Consider the following 26425-nt stretch of genomic DNA (forward strand, 5'->3'; position numbering starts at 1 on the left):
ATCCGAGGTGCGTTTTGCCGTTCGCTTTACCAGTCAGCTGGGATGGGGTCCAAATCCCTGTCACCCATAACAGGGTTAGCAGGATGGAAAATGGAGGGATGGGAAATTAGGACTACTTATTGGGCAGTAACCAATTTGCATCTCGAGCAATGTCGATATGCCCTTGAGCAAAGCGCTGCTCAGGGCGCTCGCTCATGTGTAGCATGCTCACATTACTCCATTACTGCATGGATCCTGTACAAGTAGATGAGATTATATGCTTTGTGTGTGTGTGAGGGTGTGAGAGTAGCATGTTCATGTTCTTTAAGAGAGCAATAAATGCAATTTGCCCTTCTGGAACTAACAAAGGGGATGCTTATTATTCTTAGCTGCAAAGGCGGTGAAACTGAGCAGCTTCAGCACTATGTTAATATCAATAAGCTATTGCAGGAAAATGCTACCATAAGTTCTTGCCAAGTCAACACGCCTCTTTAGAACTTTTAGTGCTTGGTGTTTTCAGAAATGATGCAGATTTAAAGCCGCACTCGCCAGCATGTTTCGGTATTTTTATTTGACTGTGTCATTTCAATAGCGACCTATTACCATTGCAAAATGTCAAATATATTGATGTGTACCTACCAACATGAATTATTAAACTACGTTATATATGGTACAGATGGGTTTCTAATAAGAAAACAATGGTAGCAAAAGCAGGCATAGAATTTATTTCAGATCATTACGTTGCATGCATTGCACATAGAAAATATCTGAAGGGAGAAAGTATTTACATGTAGCGATATGTTAGTGATACAAGCCATAATAATATGATAGCAAATGCATAGCCAGTGTTCCGATGTGCTGGTTCTACTGCATTTGCAGGCCAATGCTGTCCTTTTTGAGGCAGCTGCAAACTGGGCTATGACAGATGAGTCCAGCAGAGAGTCAATAGCTGTCATGTAGAACTGGAGGGACAGCTCCTGTGGCAGGCATGCTGCTTGTCTCACCACTGAAACAATATACTCAGCTGGGCCTTCTGGATTTTGTTGGTCTTATGGTTCCCACAGACACAATTTCACATTGAGCAGGTTGCGTCTACCGACAACTTGGGTTGCCCAAACTTCGTTGCCTTAAGATCTACGTTTCCAGCAGCCAACCACCAATGACAAACTAGTAACCTCTGGGTAGCAGCCAAATTAACTGAAGAATATAGCTTCTTTTTTTTAAAGTGATATCAATAAATAAAGAGTTATATTATAAAGATTTTTTCAAGTATAGTATAGCAGCCAAACGTTGAGAGAAGGCCAGTCCTTGCTTCTAAATAAACTGTACCATAACGAGTAATTTATGACACAACTGGTCTTGGTATGCTTTTATTTTGAAGTTCCCCCCTGAAGCATGGTCATTACAACTTGCTAATCTTTACCTCGAAGAGCAGCCTCTGATGTAAAACAACACAGTGTTTGTTTTTTTGTATTTTTTTCGATTGACGTTCTTTTTTTTTGTCTGACTTCTTTTTTACCATGTCAGTTGACGCGTTGACATTTAACTTTAATGCAATCCATCCGTCCATACAAAAATTTACATTTAACATCCATCTTCCTTTGATCTAGGGCTCTCCTCTCCCCATCCACTCTTTGAGGGGAATCCCAGGATGTCTACAAGTCAGCTGGGAGACCAGGGGCTAAATTTTCATGCCTAACACAATTTTAGCCCAATGTGCTGTCTGACTCTGTACATAGGCAGACTAAACCAAGTTTTACATGGAAGAATGACACATTAAAAAAAAAAAAAGATGTTTTGATTTGACTTGTGCCATCAAATGAAGCGGCGCCTCTCATTCACTTCAAATGTCATGCGTGAGAGGTGAGCTGATGGTCCTTAACATGGCGGAAAAACTAATTTGCTCAAGCTGCAAGGCATGCAAAGTAACAGTACCAGTCAAAAGTTTAGAAACAACTTCAAATTCGATCGAGAAATTCAAGATATTAACTTTTAAAAATGCACAGCTGTAAAATGAAAGTCACTCAAGGTCAGAGAGCACCGTCCACATTGTAAAGCTGACTGAGAAAAAAACCCAGTGTGAAGTTCTTACCACCTGGACAAAAGGTGCCTACTTAAAAGAATCTGAATTATGAAATACTTTTCTCCATGATGATTGTCCGGAAATTATTAAATGAGGATAAAAGGAAACCCTTTAGAAACAAAGTGTTTCCAAACTTTTGACTGGAACTGTACCTTCATAGAGAAATGTTATCACATCTCCACACAGTCAGCGACGGAGATCACTGATCTATGAAGCGGACACCATCCATCTCAAGCTTACGTGTCCATATATGGTTTCTATGTTGTCTCACAAATACAAAAAGGCACATTCACACATTCCTGATTTTGTCTCAGTTACCATGGTTATGTGATGTAAACAGTGTAAAAACGTGAGAAAATGTGTAAAAATGAGACTGAATCCATGAGAATGAGATCAGTCGAGATTTTTGTAGAATTTGCAATATGAAATAATGCCTACCAAATCTTTCATTCATTAAAACGTTTTCCTCTTACAGATCAGGCTGCAACAAAATCGATCTCGTGTGCATATGTAAATATGTCAGCTACACTCGAGATCTTTCCTCATACTGAATAGTTGCCTGACCAAATGCGTGCAGTTTTTGTCTTATCTTATAATTATGAACGACCGACTTCTTGATCAACATTTTTTTTTTTAGATAACTTTAGAGTGAGATTTTAGATTGAAGTCTCTCCCTATGCATTTTTGGTTGCGATGAAGTGATGTCAACACCACAGCATAAATATTTGAGTCTGCCTAGTTTGTACGAACTGCAACTGTCGGGCTGTCAGCATCAAGGTGAATAATTCGTGTCTATTAATCTGTCGTTGAAAGGTAATCAAAGTGCTCTCGCCAGCTAGCGGTTAATTTACGCTAGAGGTTGCGCTAAAAACTGGGAACAGGCAACATACAATAAAACGCTGGCGCAATGAAGTTGTTGTTTTTTTTTTTTTTAGCGCTCTGAATTGGTGATTAATTGTGAGTTCCGGTCAAGGTTGTGTTGTTTTTATTGAGTCGTGACTCTCTTGTAGCAACAGGTTGTGCGGTATAAAATCAGCTTGCGTCACGAGATTCTTCAAAATAAAAGCCTTTGTGTACATACATCATTCCGTATGGTAACGTTTATTTTCACGTTCGTCTGACATCTTAATGTTGATTCTGTCTCATCACAGTTGGCGGCATGTTTTACTTTCATAGCCTTAACAAGCAGTGTTGTCTCCTTTGTACTCCATTGCCAAGAAACAGCCAAAAGAAAAAGGATGCTGTGCAGGAACAAAAACTCTTGTGGAGTCCTGATCTCATTGCACGAGATTCCATCCCATCCCTAGTAATTATCAGTGGTGATTCAATAAATATTGACCTTAAACCGTTACAGATGATGTAGGTGGCACATTTGTGAGTTTTTGTATATATTGATGGGTTCTACTGTATATTTACAATGTGAATGTGCTTCTTTTGAATGTAGATTAGTCAGGTATAGTGAAGGCCCAGGTACCAATTGCACCTGCTGCCACTCTACAGTATCAAATCTTCCTGATGCTTGGTTGCTCATGTGAGATTCCACGTCTCACAGAAGTTTACTTAACAGCGCAAAAGAAGTCTGCACATTTTAGAAGAATAACCCCGTTTGTCCTTTACTTTCGATGGCCCCAGTGATGCCCCAATGTGCTTTTTTTCTGCTAGATTCTCAGATACCTGTGGGCGCTTCAGTGCCCTCAAATGAACTTTATTTTCTCAAACGAGAGCATAAAACGGAGAAGTGCAGGGTGTGTTTGAGGCTCTCTGGACTGCACACAGAAGATGAAACCTTCAGTGGATTTGTTTTAAAACGACTGGCAATACGCACCCAAATTCAAGACCCAGTTCATGTAAGGGCGAGCTGACCTAAAAACGTAGTCAATTTCTCCCACGCTGAAAGGACCATCAATGCTGTTTTATCTGCAATACATGGCCCACTGTTTGGCTTTAGGAAGAAGGCAAGAAGATGGAAAGGTGATGGAACAAGCACACAGGTATGTTTTATTGATCAAGCACAAGATGGGAGAAAGCCAGTGAACATGGGAATGAATAATGTATTAGGTGAGAGGAAAGGATACAGAGATTTGGTGAAGCGATGAGGTGAATTGGAGAGGCAACAGGGGGATGAGAGGAGACTCTGGGGTTTGGAGGAACTTTTCTGTGTTATAAGTGTACTAACCACATGTCCCGACTAATGGAGTCAACGGGAACTCTTGTGCCACAGTTGGAATCGGTGCACACATGCGGACAAACGTCTGCAGTCTGTGTAAAAGCAGCGCCGTCATTCCGGGAACTCCATCCATTTTTGATAGTGCGTATGGAAAACCGCAGGACAAAAAAGGGTGTCCCAAAAGTCTCTATACGCTCGCTTTTTCAATTTCCTTTCAGGTACCATTTTGACAAATATGAAGCGATCGGCATTTGACGGCTCAAGCTTTGCAGGTTTTGTAAGCATATCGTTTTGTTGCCCAACTGACTTTAGGTTGTCGTGACCAATAATGTCCCGTTTGAAGCCTTTGTTCAACCTGATTTCAGTATGGGTAAAGCTGAATACTTTTGTCGATGCTGTGCTCTAGTGTAGCTCCCCAGATTTGTATTGTATGAACACCTGCTATTGGACTTCTGTTTTCACATCAGAGATGATACTATCACATTTTCTACCATGTGGTTTTTCAAAAACGGTTCCTGTAGGAGCAATTTGATGACCAAAGAGCCTCACAAACAGGCACTAACCTTTAGACGGGAACGGAAAACTTTCAATGTGGCAATTTGGCAATGCTGCGTCGATGGGACAATAATTAGCGAGACATGGGCCATGCCAACAAATACTCCGACTGGCAATGCTGATGACCTCACATTTACTCAAATTTTGAGAGAAAATCGAAAGAAGAAATGCATAATTTGGCACATTCTATTTATGTGGACGCAGTGTTTCCAAACCTTACGGTGCCCTGACATGTATTACATTTGAAGAATTCCATGGCACATCAAGAACGCTGTAGAACGTGCTGACTATGTTTTTTTTTGTTTTTTTTTTTCAGCTCTTACCAAAATTCTAGCATATTGTAAGCATGATGCTTGGGATGTACTGATCGGCATTCCAAGATTTGAATGGGGACCTGGAATTTTGGCCGCAGACTGCATTTGTGCAAATCAACTGTATATTGACGGTCTGTACCAATAGAGTTGGCTAATTCTAGACAGGAGAAATATTCTAACTTCAAACTGTTTTTGTACCTATCCTATTGTTCATGTCGCATCATGTCGACTAATAATTATGATTTGAAATGTTATGTTTATTGAAGCAAATGTTCCCACTTGTTTGCGATTAAATATATATATATATATATATATATATATATATATATATATATATATATATATATATATATATATATATATATATATATATATATATATATACACATATACACATATACACAAGTATATTTACTCGGAAAATGCATGTTTTAGTACTTTGTGTATTATTTAAAAGATTCTCAGGACAAGTACATTTACTCAGAATCTGCATGTTTTAGTATTTTGTATGCGGATTATTTAAAATTTGATGGGTGGGATGTAAACCGTCTCCAATTCTGGAAGGACCCATGGAGAGATATCTTGTGAGTGCTAGCCAGTGACATCAGGTAGCGTACCAGCAACCTTTGTGGAGGGATATTATTCCTGAATGGTTGTTGGACTCTTTATCTATGTGATATACTGACGAGCATTAGATTCCAGTTTCCCTCGTATTTTGGCCGAGACAACATCTCTGAGCATTCACACACATTTAGCACATGCGCTTTGTAAAGTCTTTGCACTATTTATAAGGTCAACAATGAAGTCAAACTCATTTGCAGTCCTTCCTACTTACCCTCAAAGGTATTCTGTTTATTCCTCTTTATAGCTGACAGACCAAATGCCTGGCTCCTTTGTTCTGGAGTGGAGATTCACAAGCTGGAGGGTGCGAGGTGTCCTTTTCATTATCGTTTTCATTTCTTCTTTCATAAGGTACAGTAGGTGCTATGAGACTTTGGGACGGGAATCTTTTAAAGGCTGGTCACATAAAGTGAATTTCCTTATTGGAGCATCTCCACCGTTCATCAAACCCACAGAGGTTCGTTGTTTACATTCACACAATATGAGAGTTAGTGAGCTGAGACTGCCCAAGAAAAAAAAAAGGCAAGTTCCAGCATCTGTTTGATTCATGCTTCGTGAGCTTTGCTTCTCTATTAAGCAGTTGTTTTGGGATTGTTCACACTTGTTGAGTGTTAAGCTCCTGAAAGATACCTGTTGACTGCAAAATATGTTTGCCATTTAAACTCTTTATATTGGTGAAACTATATGGACACTTTGTGCGCAGTTCCACCTTTACCAACGGGCTTGCTTGGGCTGGGCCTCACACACAAACAAAGCAATTTAAACAAACACACACACAAAATCCCAATTTGTTGATTTTTCTATCAATGACTTAACATTCTTGGCATGACTTGACCAGCATATTCATCACTATGCCTTTAATTGGGGTGTGTGTCAAGAGAGGGCCTATCAGAAGTCTTAATACTTTCACACTATTCTGTCACTTTAAGCCAATCAGTTTGCCGCTGCACCAGCTCATAATGAACACCCAGGGGGCCTATCCATACTGCGATTGCCTGATGCTAAGCAGACAGCTATCTATTTCAGTCAGAGTTGGGCATAAAGGGAATGAACTGGACTTGTGAATATCATTCTAGTTCTTCGGAATTGTTTAGGATTTAGAATATCTCTGCTGTGTTTTGATTGCTCTTTAGCTGTACGGAAGAAGTGTGAACAACCGTGCGAGCCAAAAATAAGTGGCCTGTATTGCCCCGTGAGGTTAGGTTACGCTAGGTCCATCCATCCATTTTCTTTTGCCGCTTATCCGGGATTTATGGGTTCATCAAAATACTTAACTTGAACACACCCTTCTACTGTCTCATTGGGATAGAATGCTTTGGTATTGCTTCTGAATACATGTAGCTCACAGCAAATGTGAATAATTCAATTAAGGGAAGGCTTTATAATGGTACACAGAGGCCTTGTGACTGTGATTTTTGCTCAAGGGAGCTTCCAAAACAGCAAAAACTGCAGTAACTAACTGTTAGTTGAGTATGAACACAAAGCTTTTGGAAAAATTCCTTTGGTGTGTCTCAAGTGTGTTTTAAGTATGCATTAGAATCGACAGCCCATGATAAAAAGTAAGAATTCGAGGTTACGCAAAAGACCTGAAGTAGGCTTCCAAGACTCCAGAATACTCTTTGTCATTGGAGCTCTTATCGGAGCTGGAGGGAAAATAGCCTGGGGCCATTTGAATGCATCCCGCTTCAGAATTTAAATACCTGTGAGAATGTTTGTAGTGGGGATGGTGCGATTCTCCCATCTCACGTAAATCCACCACACAATGCTCTGTTTCAATCAGTACAGCCGAGGAGTTATTTTAGGTGCTAAATGGACTACATTGTTATATTTTCCTGTTTACACCAGCACTAGTCTTTGCCTCATAAAGGATTTTCGACATGAATACAACCAGCTTACACTTGAGAAGCCTCAAGCATTTTGTGATGCACAATGACACACTGACTGCTCAATAGATCAAAACATTTAATACACACCATCGCAGGGGACATGCACTTGCAGCAACACTTCACCAGTGCACTTTCCTAAGTGAGCCTCTCATTTTGAAAACACATAAACAGAAAATAATTTAAAACAAATACGTACATTTAAAAAAAAAAAGGTTACACTGCTTACCATGTGTTCGTTATACAGCAAGGTAAAAGGGATCACAGAAATTAGTATTTGACACAGCAAATCATAGGAAATGCATTAACACTGAGACTGTGCTTGTTTGAAAGTGAGCGGATAAGATGCGGAGCGGCAACTTTCCTGACGAAATGTCACCAGATGGGAAAGGTCAGAATGAAGAGCATATGTCGGTAGGAGGAAAATTGCTTCTATCCCTCTTTAGAGTAGGGACGTTGCAGATGTGCTCAGGGACGGCGGGATTGAGTGTTAGGCGTAGAAGGTTTCCACTTTGACGGCTTGACAGAACATGGTCATGGAAAACACCAGGCCCAGGATCTGGAAAACACCAAACAAGGTTCTTTTTGCTAATTCATATTTAATTCATATTGCGATTAACACACACTCAATGACCAGCTCATTCAAGACCGTAACTGATTTATCTTCAACTTTGGTGTTTCATGACTCAGACCGCCTCACTTTTCATGATAAACATATACTATTTTAAAAATAGATTCCCATTGCCATTTGGTCAAATTGAATGCCCTCATGATCATCGTTTGTGTTTCTTTGAACAAGTCTCAGAAAATAGATAATTAAAATAGGCAATAATACATAAAAGGGCAGATAGGAAACATGGTAAAAGATATTTCATACTTAACAAAATTCATCAATTGCTTGTATTTTGAAACTCACGCAAACCACTTCCACTGGACGACTTTTATAGAATAGAGTTGTTCCTTCTAGCAATGCATTAAATGTTGATACAATTGTACGACATGATTCATATGTCAAATAGTGACTGTATCTGATGATTTCATGAAAGATACACAGGTTGGAGTTGCATCTCAGTAGGAATTAGCCAGGAGATCCATATTACTAACTCCGGCCCAGCGCACGACCTCCACCCATTTCAGTACCTCATATTCAGTAGTGTCAAAAATTCTGCCTTTATTAAAAATGTACAATTTTGAGTTTACCGTCAAATTTATATTACCGTCATCATTTTCATTAAGGGCCAAAATGATGGACGGCAGCTGCATTGTATTATACCAATTGGTGTTTCCGATGTTTTGCTAACCTCATTCAATTTCATAGCTAACAACTCTCACGATGTTGTACTGAAGTTCGACCTTTCAACAAGTTGCACATGTGCACTAAGCATTATCTGTGTAAAGGTAGAATTTGTGTACCCGATGCTGTGATCAATGAGTCATGCTTGACAATGCCAGGAAGAGAATGATGTCAAGTGCGTCATTCTTTACATAAAAATTGAGTTCAGATGAGCTCATACTAAGGACCAATGGTTTTATTGGTTTGGTCTCTATGTTTAAGAGAGTGACAACATGAAATATCCCTAAGGTACACAAGATCATCACCATCATTTAACACTGGGGGAAGTAAAGGGAACACAAGCGTGTCCTAATAAATGCCATTTCCCATGATTTATGACTCGGGGGTCCAGCAGGTTGCCGGTTAAACTGCAGCTTCAGCAATTCAATTCATTCACCGTGTTCAGGTGGCAAAGTGTCCTTGAGCAATGCATTTACATACATAAATACATACAGACCCAGCATTCTCCCACTGCTTAGGTCAATGTTGTGCAGACAATAAAAGCAGCCAAGCGATGGCTTGTTGGGGGAAAAAAAAAAAAAAAAAAAACTCATAAGTGGGCCATAAAGTAAAAGTCAAGGTACCACTATTAGGTTATACATTATTCTGGATAGACAGACACTAACTGATTTTTTTAACAACCCAGTAGATAATAAAACCACAAAAAAAAAAAAAACCTCTTCTCACCCTCCGAGGGTGGTCTCAACCTTTCTAAGCTCGGATCCTCTAAGAGAGGCCTGGGAGCTTCAGAGTTCTGCACAGTATTGTTGCTGTTCCAGCAGGAGTTGTCGGAATTAACAGAGTGATCTGTTAAACGGAAATGGGCGGGGGAAGTGTTAAGCACTGAAAGAACTCTGCTATGTGCTGAAAAAGAAAAATCAAGTTTGTGCCCAAAAAGAGACCTCCGTACTACTTAGGAGATCGCTGGGCGTGGGAAAGAAAGGTACAGAATGTTTTACTAAACATATTTCACTTTATTTATGCACGTCCATTGTATGCGAAGGGAACACTGTATATCACTTTAAAATGTCTTGATTAATTTTAAAATGTCTTAAGATTAAGCAATGAATGTTCAGTGTTCCTGCGAAGATTGCAGTTGAGGTCAGTGGCATAAAATAAAAGGCAGAAGCGATGCTTACTCAGCATTGAAATTTACAGAGATTTATTAAAATTATACAGATGTATTAATCATAGCCAATGAATGTATTACTCTAATTAATGTGCTTTTTGACATAGTTTTCATTTAAGATCATCATTATGGAGATGTGTGTTTGCATTTAAGCTCACTGAGCAGCGGCCAAGTCTGCGGACTTCCCACATACTGTACGCAGTTACACTAGGGGGAAAAAAAAGGTGATGCATCACTTTGCTTGAGCCATAATTACACGTACACTCAAACACTGTTAAGTTGATTACATCTCCTTTCTGGTTCATTTGGCGGTATTAGAAGATTCAAAACACCACCGAGAGTCTAACGACTGACTACAAATGAGCCTGCAGCTGCGGCAAAAGAAGAGCCACGTGACAGATGCCTTCAAAGAACAGAGTATTTCACGCTTTGTGTTGCGTAGGCATGTCACGTAGCAATCGGCCGCATAGCAGATAAAAGAGTTTTATGGAATGTCAACCCCCTATGTGGTCTTCAGTACGTACACACAAAAATGTCTGCTCTTCCGCCGTCCACAGAAATCCTGCAGCAGCACTTAATTCAAAGGACACTGGAAATGTTAGGTTTCTCTAACCAAAAGTCAGTGTCGGCATGCGAGTGGGAATATCAAAATGTGACTTACAAACCACAGAACACTCTCTAATTACCTGTGTAAGTGCTGTGCATAGAGCAAAGATCCAAAGGGCCACCAGGTTCTCATTAAGCCAGTCCTTCACCCGCTCGTAGCATGGCTGTTTACACACACACACACACACACACACACACACACACACACACACACACACACACACACACACAAAGAGAAAATGCTTATATTCAGTGAGAACAACAACAGCCTCAAACACATCTGTCACATGATGATTCAGTATTGCCTTTCCATGCCAATCTTGATTCTTTATCCATTCTAAGACATTTTGAATTTCAATGGCATCACTTTGGAGCAAGGCACGTAATGTGCCAGCATAACTGTGCCCCATCGCATAAACGTTTGATATCTGGGAGGAACGCGAAAAGAGATTTTGAGGTAGACCCCTCTCTCAAGTTTAACATCAGTGACCTCTGACGTACATGCACATCCGGGTGAATGGGGAAATATTCCCCTAGAGACCCTCGAATGTTGCATGAAAATCAAAATTATTTCAAGGACAATGATTTCTGCCTCAATCTATTGATGTCCATAGAATCATCACGATCTACTCGTCTGCTTTGCAATACAGAATGACAAATGGAGACATCAAAGTGTCATTTGTTTGCTACATTTATAAAGCTTTGAATTGTAAGGAAAGTGCCTTTTTACACAAAAAAAGCATGTAGAACTCAACTGATACTCTATCCCCTATTTTAATTCATTGGCATAGCAACCACTCGCAGAGAAGACAAAAGCTGCTCTCTGCTCTCTGTGCTTTGCCTTTCAGGCGGCTTTCTCCTTCCGCAACGAGGGGGCGAAGTCACCGGCCGCACCCCTGACGGCAATTTGTCATCAAGAGCTTTTCAAGTGCGGTCGGAGCAGGAGAACGACGCTGGGTTATTCCTTCGCCACTCTCTGTGAAGTCCACGTCTCGTTCGAGTGAATTTCGGTTTGTACTTTGTCTTTTTACCTTTTCTTCACGTTTGAACATTTTTGTTGTTACTTTGTTTTCTAGTCGTTCTGCTGACTCCGCCTCCTAGTTGCCTTGCATTTATTGGACTCGAGATAGACACTTTTTTTCTCACTTTGATTTGCCCTTTGTGATTTTGGTTGTAGTTTGGCATATTTTGATTTTTTTTTTGTTCCACGCTTGTCGTGCGCTTTTTGTTTGATAAACCCTTTGCTACTGAACTCGAGTCGAGTGTCTGGTTGGGGTCCGTTCATGTCCCATGGTAATTCGTGAAAAACAGCCTTGTTACATGATTTGGTATTAAAAACAAAAGTCATTTGCTCTGCCATTTATTGTAATTAAGCAAAATATCAAAGTAATTTCATCATCATCATCTTGACATATGTGAACTTCATTAGTGAGCAGTTATTAACATTTAATGCAGGGATGGACTTTTTTTTTTGTCTGAGGGAAAAGTTCAACTAAGATTTGAGTGCATAACAGAACGGCGAGTGCTAACACGGGAGACTTGAGCCATATCATATAATGACAGCATAATTGTTTCTTAGCGTCCCTATTCAGCGATTGGATATAATTTTTGATGGCACAGTGTTGATGTTCGTGGTGATGTGATGTGATGGCAATTAAAACGACGCCGTGAGGAGGACTAAAGTCAGCTGGGTGTAACCACTGCCGTGAAGACCGACTTTAAAATAAAAGGATGCTACAGCCATTGCATTCACGTCCATGTAATATTTGCTGTCTTTATTTTGATGTTGGCCTTAGTAGCACATCATTGGCGCACAATGTAAAGTTGTTGTCCCTTCCTTGGCAGTGTGCAGTGTGCAGTTAAGTTTTTTTTGACGATTGATTTGTGGACCTCTTCTGTTTATTTTGAATTGTAGAAAATAAGAAGCTTGATTTTTTTTAAATCTATTTTTAGGCACACCTATCAGCTTAACCTCTAAAAAGAATGAATGTACGATGTTTAAATAAACTATCAATTAATTATTAGCAATTTACTTGCTCAAAAAAATAAAAAATAAAACTGAGATTGGTCTCCATACATATAAGATGCCTCTAATTACTAAATGTTAATGAATGAAATAATTCTGTGGGATATGTATTTGGAATGTAAGGCAATGCACATTTAAATATCTTGGTTGTTTTGTTTCAAATACGTTTTTTTTAAAAAAGAAAAACAATTAAAAAATCACTGTCAAATTATTGTACTACAGGTCTTGTCTGAATACAGTATGTATGATTTAATCATTCAGATTTAGATAGTTGGGAGATAGAGCTCAGGAAGAAAACTCTCAAGACAGCATTTCTGTCATTTTCTACTTTTGTACATCAATATCTCTTGGAACTCCATACCGTACATTAACTTTCTTTGAAACCGCCTCTCTTTTTTTTTTTTTTCTGTCTCCGACATTTTCATCATCTCAATTACATTTGAAAATCCTTTTTTAAACTCTGAGTGTCCCCGAAACAGACGGCTAGTTAGTACGTCAATACAGAAGAGTGAGGCAGTGCACTCTAGGGTCAGAAATTGAAGGGCGTGACAAAAAGGAGGAGAGGTGTCAAAGACAAGGTGATAGCTGGATTACAAGTGATGGTGGAGGGATTTGCAAGAAGGGCCGGGTGGCAAATGTTTGCCCCAGGGAACTTGGTCTTTTTGACATTGAGTTCTGCGTCAGCTTCTGATCAGTGAAAATACCTTGTGACATTGTGAAGAATGAGCAATGGGGCTTCCGCCGTACGGTGTGGTGACGGTGTTCTTACTCAATAATTAATTTCTACAGACCCAGGTTGGTGACTGTGCTATTTATATAATCTGAATAATCAATTAGCTGAGTCAGAGCCACGTAAACCAACGACACAATTTATTTAGCGGCTGCCCGTAACACCAGGGAACCAAAAAACATTTTTTTTTTTTTTCTCAGCACTAGGTAAAGTAATTCTCAGTCGAATCAATATGGAAAGTAATGCAGTGAGCCTGCTTCAGTGTTATTCATCAAACAGAACCCCGGTGGACCTCAGCGGTGCATCTGAAAATGTATAAATCATGCTAGAAAAGTCCGAGCTGATCTATGAGTTCGGGATATGTAACATTTTATTCCAGCCAAATTACACAATCGATATGCGAAACAATTTGCAAAGAAGAAGCGGCGCATTGAGAGATCACAAGGGGATGAGTCGCGAGACAAAGTTTAGGTGCCAAAGGTCCAATACGTTGCATAGCGAGACATGTGAAAGAGAAAAAGATGTATTGGCTTGGCAAAGAATGGACAGGAATAGTGTGCGGCAAGTAACGGTAATTAAGGATAAAGTTGGAAATGTGTCGAGGGTAATTAAGGATGAAAAATGGAAATGTGTTGACTGGTGCCAGCACAGCTTGATGTAAAGAAATAGAATACTTTGAGGAGTTGATACAGTAAATGAGGAAAATAGGAACGAAGAAACTCAAAGAGGCAAGTGAGGTGAACCAGGAAAAGGCAGTGATTAGCAAAGGAGGAACTTAGAAAGGCACTAAAAGGATGAAAAATGGCTGGAAATTGTGGCTTGACGACCTGTCTGTGGAGGTCTGAAAGCATCTAGGAGGGATAAATTGTCTTTCACTTATATAACGCTTTTCTACCTCAGGTACTCAAAGTGCTTTAGACTGACTGCTTATTTGCCTAATGACGATGCAGCATCAAGAGCAAATGGGCCTTCGGTGTCTTGGCAAAGGGCACTTGGTCACAAGGGTCGGGGATCAAACCCGCAACCTCTCGTTTAGCAGACGACCGCTCTGACACTGAGCCATGGCGTCCCGAGGGGACGTAGGATTTTGGATTTTTAGTCAAATAAAAACACCCACTGCAGGTTCTTTTCAGCATTTTTTCCCCTCTCTAGCTTCAAGTATCAATGATTGTAGTGGCGTCTAATTGCAACCTGCAACTTTGGGCCACAATCATAAAATGATAATATAGCATCCGAGCAGTCATTGTTCTTGGCAACTTTCCTATGCGGAGCAGTAAAGATGGCGAGCGACTTGGCTTTATGTGTGATTTGAAATATTAATGCGTCACATTTTCAGCAATAGCACATTGAATGGTAAAAATAAGTGTTTAACATTTAAAGTGTTTGTGATATTGTGGGATTGAGGGTTTGAGTCCTTGAGAGTTTATCAAGAGGACATTTTGTTTTTATATCTGTTTTCAATTAGTGCATACATTTTCTTTGATGATTGTATTTATTACTATGTTCGCAGCTCATATCCTTCTGTTTGCTTACCCCGTGTTCTTAACATGCAAGTAACATGAAACATATCCAGTCAATCTGCATAATATGTTGAAAAATGGAACTTTGGCCAGTATTACACAAGCCATTTGGTAGTTGAATTCAACCAAGGCAAGGCTTGATAGAATGTTACAAGGATAGAGCAATTTTTCACACAAGCGGGTGCCAAAAATCCAAAATGTCATATACGTGGAACACTGTTTTCACAAACCCCTTCAAAAATTAAATGAGGTAATGATACATTCAAATGATATACGGTATAATAGATGGTGGTAGGTCAAATATTTCCAAAGTTACAGCAGTTTGAATATTGCTAAGTTGAAATCCCTAGTTTTGAGAAAAATACATTCAAGGTTTTGCCACATTCATCTTTCAAATGTCTACAGCAACCAGTATCACTGGAAAAAAAAGATATTGAGCTTTGAAACTTTCAGGAAGTGTTAAATGACCGCTGGGGAGTAAATTCCTACAGCAGGTAAGGACGTCATTTGAGATTTGAACACTTGAAAAGTGTTGTGAAGCAGTTTATCATTTCAACAGATGAAACTGGGCAAATATGGTTCTTGGCCTCAACTCCAAAAAAAAATCAACCTTTCCATTAGACGTACAATTAATTCTTGAGGCACCATCTGCCAAAGTTTTCTTGTTTTAACGTTGCTGCGTGTGTGTGTGTGTGTGTTTATCGTGTTTTATCATGGATTTTATATCTAAAATGCATTCAGCCATATGGTCTAATTTGATGACATTTTAATGGTTCATTTTCATATCCATCGATTATAATCTCAAATTTTGGCAGCTGGGAAATGAAAGTGGAAACCTCAAGGATATTCAATACACTTTTCAACTGGCCAGTTCTTCGGTGCTTTTCTTTGGTCACATAAAATGCCATTTTTTAAAACTAAAATAATTCAAATTGGAAGAAATTTAACCTTGAAAGATTTCACTTTGTGTGATGTGGACTACATCAAATACCAGCTAAACCTGTGAAACAAATCCACAATCAATGTTTCGATACAGAATCCATAACCTACTTGGAGAACACAATATTCAATCTGGTGAATTTGGGCTGCTAAAACCGCAATGCAAAATTGAGGTCTAACTGTGAATTTGAACAACGAGGGAAGTAACTGGACATATTGAAGATGTGGCATGCTTGTTCAGGGTTCCTTTTTTTTTCATCTTCGTTGATGAAGATAGAGAGCAGCCACCGGCTTTCCCTCTCTGCTCATGACTGAAAGAATGGTGCTAATGTTACTAAGTGAAAAGTTAACAGGAAGCGCAAGCAACCGGGGGACTTTATAAATGCGGCGCGGAAGAGTTTGCAGGGGTGAAGAACAGGTCGCAAGGATGCTGTGCAGTTTCTGAATGAATATTTGATGTTTGCTGTTCTTACATATTGTTCTACAGCATTAATAGCCTCGAGTAAAAACTGGCCGCATCATCAAACATAGACTATAGATAATAATCATATTATACGGCGTTCTAGCAATTAACTACAAGCACGCAGCAGCATTTAGTCATGAACAACCTGTTTGAAGAGTCACATGTATTTTTTCTAGCTGCTTCAACACCCCTAAGTACCTTCATGTTACATAAATTCAATTCACCATCACCATAATAAAAATAATGACAGAACCAATCCGTTTTCATTCATGATATTCATGATCATTGTGGAAAAGCTTTTGCAGCATGTTTGCAGCAACCAAATACAGCTAGATCAAGCTGCAAAACAAAGAAACAAACAAAATCAAGCAATACATGGAAAACTGACTTTGACTTTTAAAGCAGTCTCTTTTTTGACTCAATTTAAGTTATTTTTGACCCAACCGTTTTTTGTGGAGGTATTATACAGTAAATTAATTATTATAATTTGGTTATGCCTTGTAACATAACATAAATGAGCAGACCACAAAAAAAAAAAAAAGTTTGTGTTGAGGAATCATTTGACATAACATTTGAGGTTAAATCAGTGTTTTTCAAATAGGATGGGCCCTAACCCTAACCCTTTATTTACACAATTTTGGTGGATAATAACCTTTTTTATTGTCGGCATGGCAAGTAGGGCGGGGGGACTTTGCAAAATATAAATGAGAAGCACCGGGTTAATTGAATATTCCCCAAAAGCTGTGCTTTCAGACTGTCGGTCATAGCCCTTAATCATAACATCCTTTTGTCCAACTGAAAAAGAAAAACAGTTTTCAGGCCAGTCATGCTGTTTGTGATGACAAACCAGGAGCTGACTGCAACATGCCCAGGGGCGCTGAACAAACAGTCAAACGGTCGGTCACACAGCAACACAATGACTACATTATATGACCTTTTTTCTTTTCTTCTGGGGCAAAAGTCACTGGAGCGTCTTCCAGCTGACTTAAGGAGCAGATTAAGGAGCAGAGCGGACTGGACTGGTCACCAGTCAATCGCAGGATACATGTAGAGACATTGAAGTATCCACGCCCACTTTCACACCAGCGCTCACCGCTGTCCACCATGTTCCCGGGTTGTCCAGGCCGCAGTTGTCGCTGTACTCCAGGCAGCAGGAGTCAGGCACACGAGAAGTATTGTAGACTTCAAACCAGTCCGTGTGGTTGGTCACTCCGCAGCAACGGAACTGCAGTCAAGAGAGTATTTGTTGTTATCACAAAGAGAACTCAGCCAATTTACTGGCCATGAAAATGATGTGTACACTTGTCAACCGACAGTTGAATTGAGCCACTTGTTGGGCGCACATCTCATTTGCTTCATAGAGCACTTTGCAACACACTTAATTCATCACTACTTTATCTTCTCCCTTTGCGCTCTGTGCATGATCTGACAAGGATTCGCATTTGCAATACAAAACAAATCAGTGCATTTTATGATAAGAATAGGATAACATGCCCTGATGTTGAAGTCTGCGGATTGGAATCCAAACAAAGAATAATGCTAGACACTCTACAGTATGGCTCAATCATAAAACAATGAGTGAAGCTTGGATTTTTAGGAATAATATTCCAAATAATCATTCAAATAAAGAGAGAGAAAACAAGCGGCATACACCCGCTTTTTGTTGCAGTCCGCATTATAGTTAGTTTCCTTCAGAGGGCCATTACTGTGCAAATATGTTTAATCAACTGCTCGTGCTATTACCCAACAGTACACAGCAAATATCTGGCTAAATGGTTTTGATCTCAGAAGTTAAGATTAATAGTTTGTTCAACTATTGCTCAATGTTATAGGGTAGCAAGAATATGCTAAAAAAATAGCCCCATGTAATTATTTATTACATGTGGCAATTTTCAGTTTTATTTTTGATGTATTTTAGCAAGCATCGCAACATTTGACTAAAGCAATTTCACTCAAAAGCAAGGGAGTACTTGTCAACATTTTTTAAACTGAAGACTCATCTATACTCTTTGGATAGAGCTTCAAGGGACAATGTGTAAGTTGTATTTTCAGTAAAAATGAATCAATTAAATGATTACACATTTCAAAAATTTGCAGATAAATGTGCTCTAACGACTAACAGCATGTGTCAAATATAATCGCAGGTCTAGTTATCATAAAATTATATTACATGGGGGGTGGCCCTCCTCAGAGGCTGTCATGTCTGTTATGGCTACGGGCAATGGTAAATGCTGTCCTCCTGCTGTCCGTACTGAAAAACAATCTAAATCTTACACATTGTCCCTTGAAGTCCCAGAATTTAAGTCCCAGTTTGTTAGGAAAAAAACATAGAAAAGACATAAAATAAGCGTAAATGTGGTAAATATGACAACCGATCAACCACCAGTAAGACAAACTCACATGACAAGATTTAATGGCCTTTTAACTTCATTAATTGCACAATGCAATTTATTTCGTAAAGCAAAAAGCAAAGTTTTTGTTATTGTTTTTTAACAATATATTTACAGTTGGCCTCTGCTATTTCCAGGCCAGCCTGGAAATTGTGAAAATACACAAGTCACAATTTAATATTTGCTTGAAAAAGACATGACAAATATTTTTCCAAATCAGAGGATGTTGACAATGGCTCTAAACAATCAATGACCAAAAAAGTTGTCAATTTACCCGATGATGGATTAATCTTGGATTATCCGATGATGTTTGGCTTCCCTTGCCCTTGTAGTTATGCGGTCAATTGTTTCTCATCTGGTGTACGGAGATGTTTAACTACTCAGCAAGTTAATACTATTCAGGGTGAACTCAGCTCCAGGGACATCTTCCTTATTATCTATTCATTGACTCAGCATGTATGAAGGAGGCTTGGTGGAGAGAGTTGCGGCAGAACATGAGCTGTCGTTTTAATGGCCTTTTACTCAGCTCGACTCACTTTGTGTGGAGCGTCTTTACATACGTGCGCACGCATACCCAAACAAACATGTGTGGCGCGGGAGCGATCCAACAAGGGGTGCGGTCGCGCTTGAACTGGTACGGCATCATACTACGACCGTGAAGGGAGACTTGCCCTGTGCCGTCAGCCCGCATGCAGCTTGAAATGCACATTAACGCCCACACGGGCTCACACACATTATTGCATATTTTATTTACTGCCGTCATGGTGCATGCCTTTGATCATACGCAAACACGCTAATGCTTTGTCGCTGAGCACAGACACGTACACAGGCCTGACCTGTCATCGCGTACTAACGGAACAAAACTGCTCTCCGTAACGCTCTCGCGGATGTGAAAATCTGTGAAAGTCTCTGATATGTCGTTTGAGGTGTCCTGAAGGCATTCACCAGCCGCAGTATCAGCTACAGCCCGCCCCATCCCACCACGTTATTCAAAATCACAAATGGCTTCCTTCTTCTGTTTAAATTTAAAACAAATACTCAGGTAAAGCACATCAAAGTGAAAGCTGGGAACAAAGATTACCTCTCCGAGAGGATGATCCATTTATCTGTCAGCTTTTTCGGCGCAGCCTTTTAAAGTTGGGAAACTCCGGAATGTGGCAGATATATTTGAGCTCATTTTCTTTGCTGATTTTTTTTTTTTTTTTTGAACGATGGTAAGCCATATCAACAGGACTGTAAAACGACACATCCCGCAAACTTCAAAAATGATTGCTGAGAGACCTCCAAGTGCCCGAGAAAAAAAGACATCTGAAAAAGCGATTCACTGTATACATTTGCTCACTGGTCATCGTGTCTTACATCGGTTTGAACGATCATCCAGGCGTTGGTCAGACCCACGTTGCCCTCTGTGCCAAAGAGCTGGAGGCCCTTCTTCAAATCCCTCTGGGCGTAGTGATCAATCTGAAAAAAAGCAAAGGGGAATAAGCGTTCTCCAACTTGGCTTTCAAATGACTCAACAATATAGTCAAATAGGGTCACTGGTTCATCAGGCAAGATGACAGCACTGAGACATTTAGACAATCTAATACACAAACAAAATATTTTATTATCATTAACATTTGAAATCCTACTTTTGGGTCTTGTACTCTACATCTGTTAAGATTGCACAATAATTATTTTCCTCAGAGGTTGCTTGACATTTTAAAAGCTGCTGCTGCATATAAAACTGTACTCATCTACTTGAACCCTGCTATTGGTGGGTTGCAATTTTTCATTGTCAATGACATAATTAACGCCCCAAAATCAGTATACATTATAACACTGAGTAGCCATGCTAATTTAACCCCTGTGCAGAATGATCAAAATACTGGACCAGGGTTAAATATGCAAACGACCTAAGCAATAGACGCATTTTAAAAGTGACCTTCGAAAAAAGTGCGCGGCAATAATTGAATATTAATTGTTTATCAGACAGTTTTGACCCAGAGGAAAAGTTTGCCAGCTGAATGTTCTTGTTACCATAGTAACCAGCTGAGCCCGAGGCCACTGATTTACATGGCAATGTGATTTGTACATGGTAGAGAGGTGAGGTGAGCCACTGTTAATAACAGCCCCACTGGGGACTTGAGAATAGATGATGGATGACGGGAAAAAAAATGCATGTGGGTGGTGTTGCCCTTTGACAGGTTCTACAAGAAACTACTGGAAAAAATCCTTCAAAATCATATATATTCCATCGGTTTCAGAAGGCAGTCAAGCATATTGATCCAAAATTTGTCACTAGCATTAAACTACACGCAGAAGAGGTGAATGCCATCCGAGACATTCATATTGTGTTCGTGACCATCAAGTTTTAGTAAAAAGACATTTCATCATTCAAGCATTTGGCAGGATAAGGCGGAATACATTTGTTGCACGAACAGATAAAGAAAAGATATTACATTCCTGTAATAAGTAAACTTCTGACCATGGTGATGTTCCCGCTTGCTAATATTGCAGTTATAAAAACTCATTTGTTTGGGGCTGTCTGTTGTCATTCGAAACTTGCATTGACGGTTTTGCAGGCTTTAGTGAGTTAGAAAAGTGATTTTAGCCTCAGTTGCTTTGGCACGCCTCAGTCTATTTAAAAAAATAAATAAATAAGTACTTATTTCTCCAACACAGCACTCCCTGGACTACAGAAGAAAAAACAGAACAATGCAAGATGCCCAAGATTTTGCTAAATCTTAGCCACCCATCCGTTTTTTGTTTGTTTGTTTGTTTGTTTTCTTTTTATTGTGCTTCTCCTCATACGCACCATTGGTGAGCCGGAGCCTATCCCGGCTGACTTACAGCAAGACGTCAAATATACGCTGGACAAGTCGCCGGCCAATCACAGGGCACAGATTGATAAACAATGATTCACACACATACGGTATACAACTGCAGCTGTATAAATAAAGATGAATTGCATTGTTTTGTATTGTATATTCACATCTAAGGGCAATTCAGAATATTCAATGAATGTAGGAGGCAGCCAGAGTACCTGGGGAAAACCCACGCAAGCACAAAATGAAATTAACGTTAAAATATGCACACTGGTACATTTTAATGATTAAAAAAGAAGTACTGGAAATATAATTTGAGCATGTTGCTATGATACAGAAAAAGATTTTGTTAAATCGAGATACAGTAAGTCGTATTCGTACAAAATTCCAACGATTATTCCAGGCCGACAAAAATGCCAATGGAAACAACGGGGGAATACAAGGCGTCACCCACTAAAGTGCAATCAACAACTCACAACAATTTTGATCAGAGCTCTCCTTTATTTATTTATTTTTTATTTCTATGCTGCAAACATCTACTGCTTTAACATTTTTACACATAGATATGCCTTGCATTTGGCTGTTTGTTTACCAGTCTTCACAGCCAGCGGACGTGAATCAATACAAGCGGACGTGATGAAAACGATTCTGACATACACCCGCGGATACAAATATCTGGGTCATCCTGTTTTTTACACTTCCCACCTGGCGGCACGACTTCAGAAAGAGAGGTTGGATTTTCAAGTATTTCGTCAGACTAGTCAATAAGGCCCGGAGTATTTGATGTGCTGCCGCAGGTGTGGCGCACCTTGCCCCGATCGCCACAAATCATGTTCTGCCATGAACGATTCCAAATTAAAAAACGAGATTGAAACTATCAAGTTTCAATCCATGTCAGACTGCCAGGGAAAAGAAGTGAGCGGGCACTCAACACAATACACTAGAAGAAATTCATGACAAACACACAAAATTAGCTATTGTGCAAAACATTAATAAAACATCATTTGGCTGAAAGGCTCGCAAAGATGGAGTTGAAAGAGAATCCCGAATGAAAGGATGACGTAAAATCTAATTTCTTGCAACTTAAAGAGCAGTTGTTCTGGTTTCTAAATAGAGCCCGGCTAAATGCTGCTTCCTCACATCACAACAGCCAGAAAGAACGTGGCAGGCTGCATGCCAACTCTCTTTTGCAATGATGCAAGAATCGAGCCCGAGCAGCTGTTACATGAGATTCAAATAGACTGGAAAAGCCTCAAGTTGTGCATGCGACAAAAGAAAGATGCTTCTAAAATGGGTCATTAGTAAAGTGACTCCTGTGAAAGTCAGGCAGGCGAGCAACAGCCACAGTATTACTTTTAGCTTTGTATTGACGCTGTCCCGGGGACTTCATTCGCCTTTTAACTACACCAGACGAGTCCAAGACGCTGCATCAATTATTCAAGTGGCAAGACTACAAGTCGAGATGTGAGATGAGATGTATATGGCGACGCGAGGACAGAAACAAAGACGTGATTTTAAAGAAGATAGAGAGGCTGGAAAGAAGGCGCAGTGAACCACAAACGGTATAACGGGAAGAGGCAAAAAGAGAGCGTCTTATTTTGCGGGGCAGATGAAATGGGAACAGAGGTAAAGAAGTTCACGTCGACAAATGTTATGGGACACAGCTACAAATTGAAAGCATTTGAAAGCATTTAAACACTTAAAAGACTCAATATTCACACCCATTCAGGAGAAATATAAAAAGCAGGCTCTTAGCAAATTTTGCCCAAGTTTCATCCCGTCTCGTTCTCATAGACTCAATTTCGTGAGACAATTCGCGAGACTTGTCTAGTGGGATTTGTGTCTCGCCCCATTTTATCGGGGATGGTATAGCAGCGATGAAAACAGCCAAGGTAAAAAAAGATATACTCCCACACGTTACATGAGGGTACATAATGACAAAAAAGGCCTCAATTTACGCTCTTTGTAAAGACCAAAGATGCATTACCTGCCATGGATTCAGCGGGTTGACGGTAGAGTAGCAGATAAGGGCATTCACAAGGACGCCCCGAAACAAGCGAAAATGACACATTATGGTACAATATACCAGACTGCATAAAAACAAATAAATAAATAAATAGCACAACGTTCCTTCTTCTTAAAAGCATTGAGAAAAATCCAAACATGATTGATTCATGCCTTGAGTTGCTATCTTGATGTTTGTCAGTCATTAATAATTAACAGTTGCTTGAAGTGAAGTACGTAAAGCAAGTGATGCGCTCCCTCTAGTCCACTTGCCCGCTCGTCCCCCGCCCTCTGCTGGGTGTCCATACTTATTGGTAAGGCCTGAGTCCTGTGAATACTTTAATTACCTCATTGCCCCAAAGGAACCACAGTGCAGATTACCTTCCCTTGACTGCAAGCCCATTTGCAGTCAAAGTCAAACTTTTCAAGGGCATTTCATTTGACTGCATTGCACTTTTTCCCCCCGGCTTGGGATGTGGGTTTAAATCACTGGAAGTGTTGCTGTACATTTCAAATAGGAGGAAGCCACTCCAGTAGACAATCCACATATAGTCTTCTTCTGCCTCAGGACAGATCAGTCAATACTTGTGAACTTCTACAGCTTTACTAAACTCAAGTACCCAGCTTTTTAATGCGGGATTTCAAGACCGCAGAGCTCCTCAGATAATGGCCAGAGTATAAAAGAAAAGGCTCAGCTTCTAATTCGGTCCTGGAGCATGGCAATAACACACATAAAGGTCTACTAGGGTCTGCATTCACCTTTAGCAGCTCGTTTCAGTCATTAGCTTCGCAAAATGAATTACAATGCGTGCCCATTTCCATTCTCTGTTTCTAATGAGTCATGCCGGCCATGAGAAGACAATCGATGGCGAAACAAGGAGGAGGGAGGTGGAAGAGCCGAATCAGGGTTACGTTGCTTGAACTGCATTCGTCAGTGATGGGGTCAAATGTGCCATAATAGTCATGTCTTTGTCACCTTTGGTCATTTTTATGTATTTATCTTACTTATAGCCTTCATCGTATAGGGTCCTGAATTTACACAAGTACTGCTCGGTTTACTTGGTGGCTGTTTTGTTCCTTGATTTACCAGTTGCCTTGCAGTTGCTATGGTTCTTTCGTTTGCTTTTTGTCATATGATAATGGTGACTGACAGTATTTAAGCTCTTTGTTCCAGTGACTCGTTGTCATAACATCAAGTCAAGCTCCCATGGTGTCATGTTGAGCCGTCTTCCTCGTATGGTTTCCAAATTTAGATTTCCGAGTCACGCTGTGGTTGTGTTAGATTGTTGTGTATAAAGACTCTGCTCCTCATGGGACAAAATGTCTCCCAAGTTTACTTAATGATGTTCATAACCTCATGGGGCAGCACAAAAATGGTATCGTTGCACGGCAGTCACGCTGATCTCAGTTGATTGAGGGTGAAGAGTGCTTATACTTTGGGCCGATCTTCAGACGGAGCTATTCTAAATCCAAACTGATTATGCACGGACAGTAACATTTAAGAACATTTTGGTTTTGGTTTTCTCTGTCAAGGCTTTTGCACAAGTTGTGCTTTGTGCCTGTTCAGATCTCTGATATCAAGTTAAAATAGGTTCCATAGTTTCCCACCTTAGTCTAATTACACAGAATCAAAGGAGGTTGTTCCATATCATCAAACAAGTCACAGTTTTCATGCACTATGGGTAAAATAAATGCTCTTTTTGATCATGAAAACATGAAAATTCAATGCCTTATGAAAGGTATGCAAAAGCTGCACTGAATAATGAAAGGGTACAGCAATACAAGCATCATTTTTAATCTTTATACCTACAAAAACATTTCCATTCACACGATTCAGTGTCCTCGAATAAACCAATATGCATGTTTTTGGATTGCTAGAATAAGAGGGGAGAGTACCTCTCAATTATGAGATACATTTAAGTTTTGTCCTTACTTCATTCATTTTCTCTAGAAAACCAAACAAATAAGTTCTATAACCACAGCAGCAAAATGTGCACTATAATGATTTTACAACAGCATACTGTATAGTCCAAATGAGAATAAGTGGAGTAAAAATCTCAGACAGAATCAAAGTCTGGATTAGTCGCCTGCTGTTATTGTTGTAGCAGCACAGACAATCCTTGAAGGATCTTGTAATATCACGGATGTTGACCTGGGGCTAATATTTGACAGCACAAGGTTGGAAAAATGTTCTTCCTCCTTTGCCTCAAAACCTTGTTGGATTTAAAGTGCACGCCTTTTACTCCTCAACTGCTTAATTAAATCCATGTATCAGGAACAGACAGAAAAAAAACAGAATCAGCATCATTGCCAGTTTACCCCAATCTGTTACTTTATCAGTTTTTCCACCGTTCCCCCGAAGGTGCTTGTGAAGAAATTAACTAATCTGTGTACATTCAACCAAGCTCTTCCTGGAATCCCTGAACAGACTTCATATTTTGAAGCCAGAAGCACAAACAGACATGAAAATCCAGGTTTTTGTTTTTACAAATTCTTCTCAGAAAATGTTTGGAAAAACAGAGGCAATTGATTCACCGATATTCAGTTGGTGACATTAAGAGCCGGGCCTATCAACAAGTAGCTTAACTACATTACTGCTCAGTTTAGAAAAACACAGCAGACATTTTTTTTTAAACTTAGTGTGTCATTATAATAATATCAACAACAACAACAACAACAACAACAACAACAACAACAACAATAATAATAATAATAATAATAATAATAATAATAATAATAATAATAATAATAATAATAATGATACAATTCTTATTTTTATTGTTACAACAACTACTACCGCTGGAATTATTCTGCCCCACTACTAATAATAATCATAGTAATCGGGGTGGAAATTTGATTCAATTCAGATTTTTGGG

General features: G+C 39.6%; 1 protein-coding gene across 4 annotated transcripts in view; it reads right to left on the minus strand.

Annotated features, from left to right (window-relative positions):
• Window positions 1-7664: 7664 nt before the first annotated feature.
• Window positions 7665-26425, minus strand: part of tspan4a (tetraspanin 4a) — a 113256-nt gene continuing 94495 nt past the window's right edge. For all 4 annotated transcript variants that reach the window (XM_088413806.1, XM_088413804.1, XM_088413805.1 and 1 more), the window contains 4 exons: window positions 20098-20199; window positions 17442-17573; window positions 10751-10834; window positions 7665-8161 (listed from right to left, as the gene is read on the minus strand). In XM_088413806.1, the coding sequence (XP_088269932.1) occupies window positions 8093-8161; window positions 10751-10834; window positions 17442-17573; window positions 20098-20199 (387 nt within the window). In that variant the 3' untranslated portion in view covers window positions 7665-8092. The remainder of the gene's footprint in view (window positions 8162-10750; window positions 10835-17441; window positions 17574-20097; window positions 20200-26425) is intronic.

The sequence above is a fragment of the Hippichthys cyanospilos genome, chromosome 4 (assembly GCF_059441005.1).
Source record: "Hippichthys cyanospilos isolate Australia breed blue-spotted pipefish chromosome 4, RoL_Hcya_1.0, whole genome shotgun sequence".
NCBI lineage: Eukaryota > Metazoa > Chordata > Actinopteri > Syngnathiformes > Syngnathidae > Hippichthys > Hippichthys cyanospilos.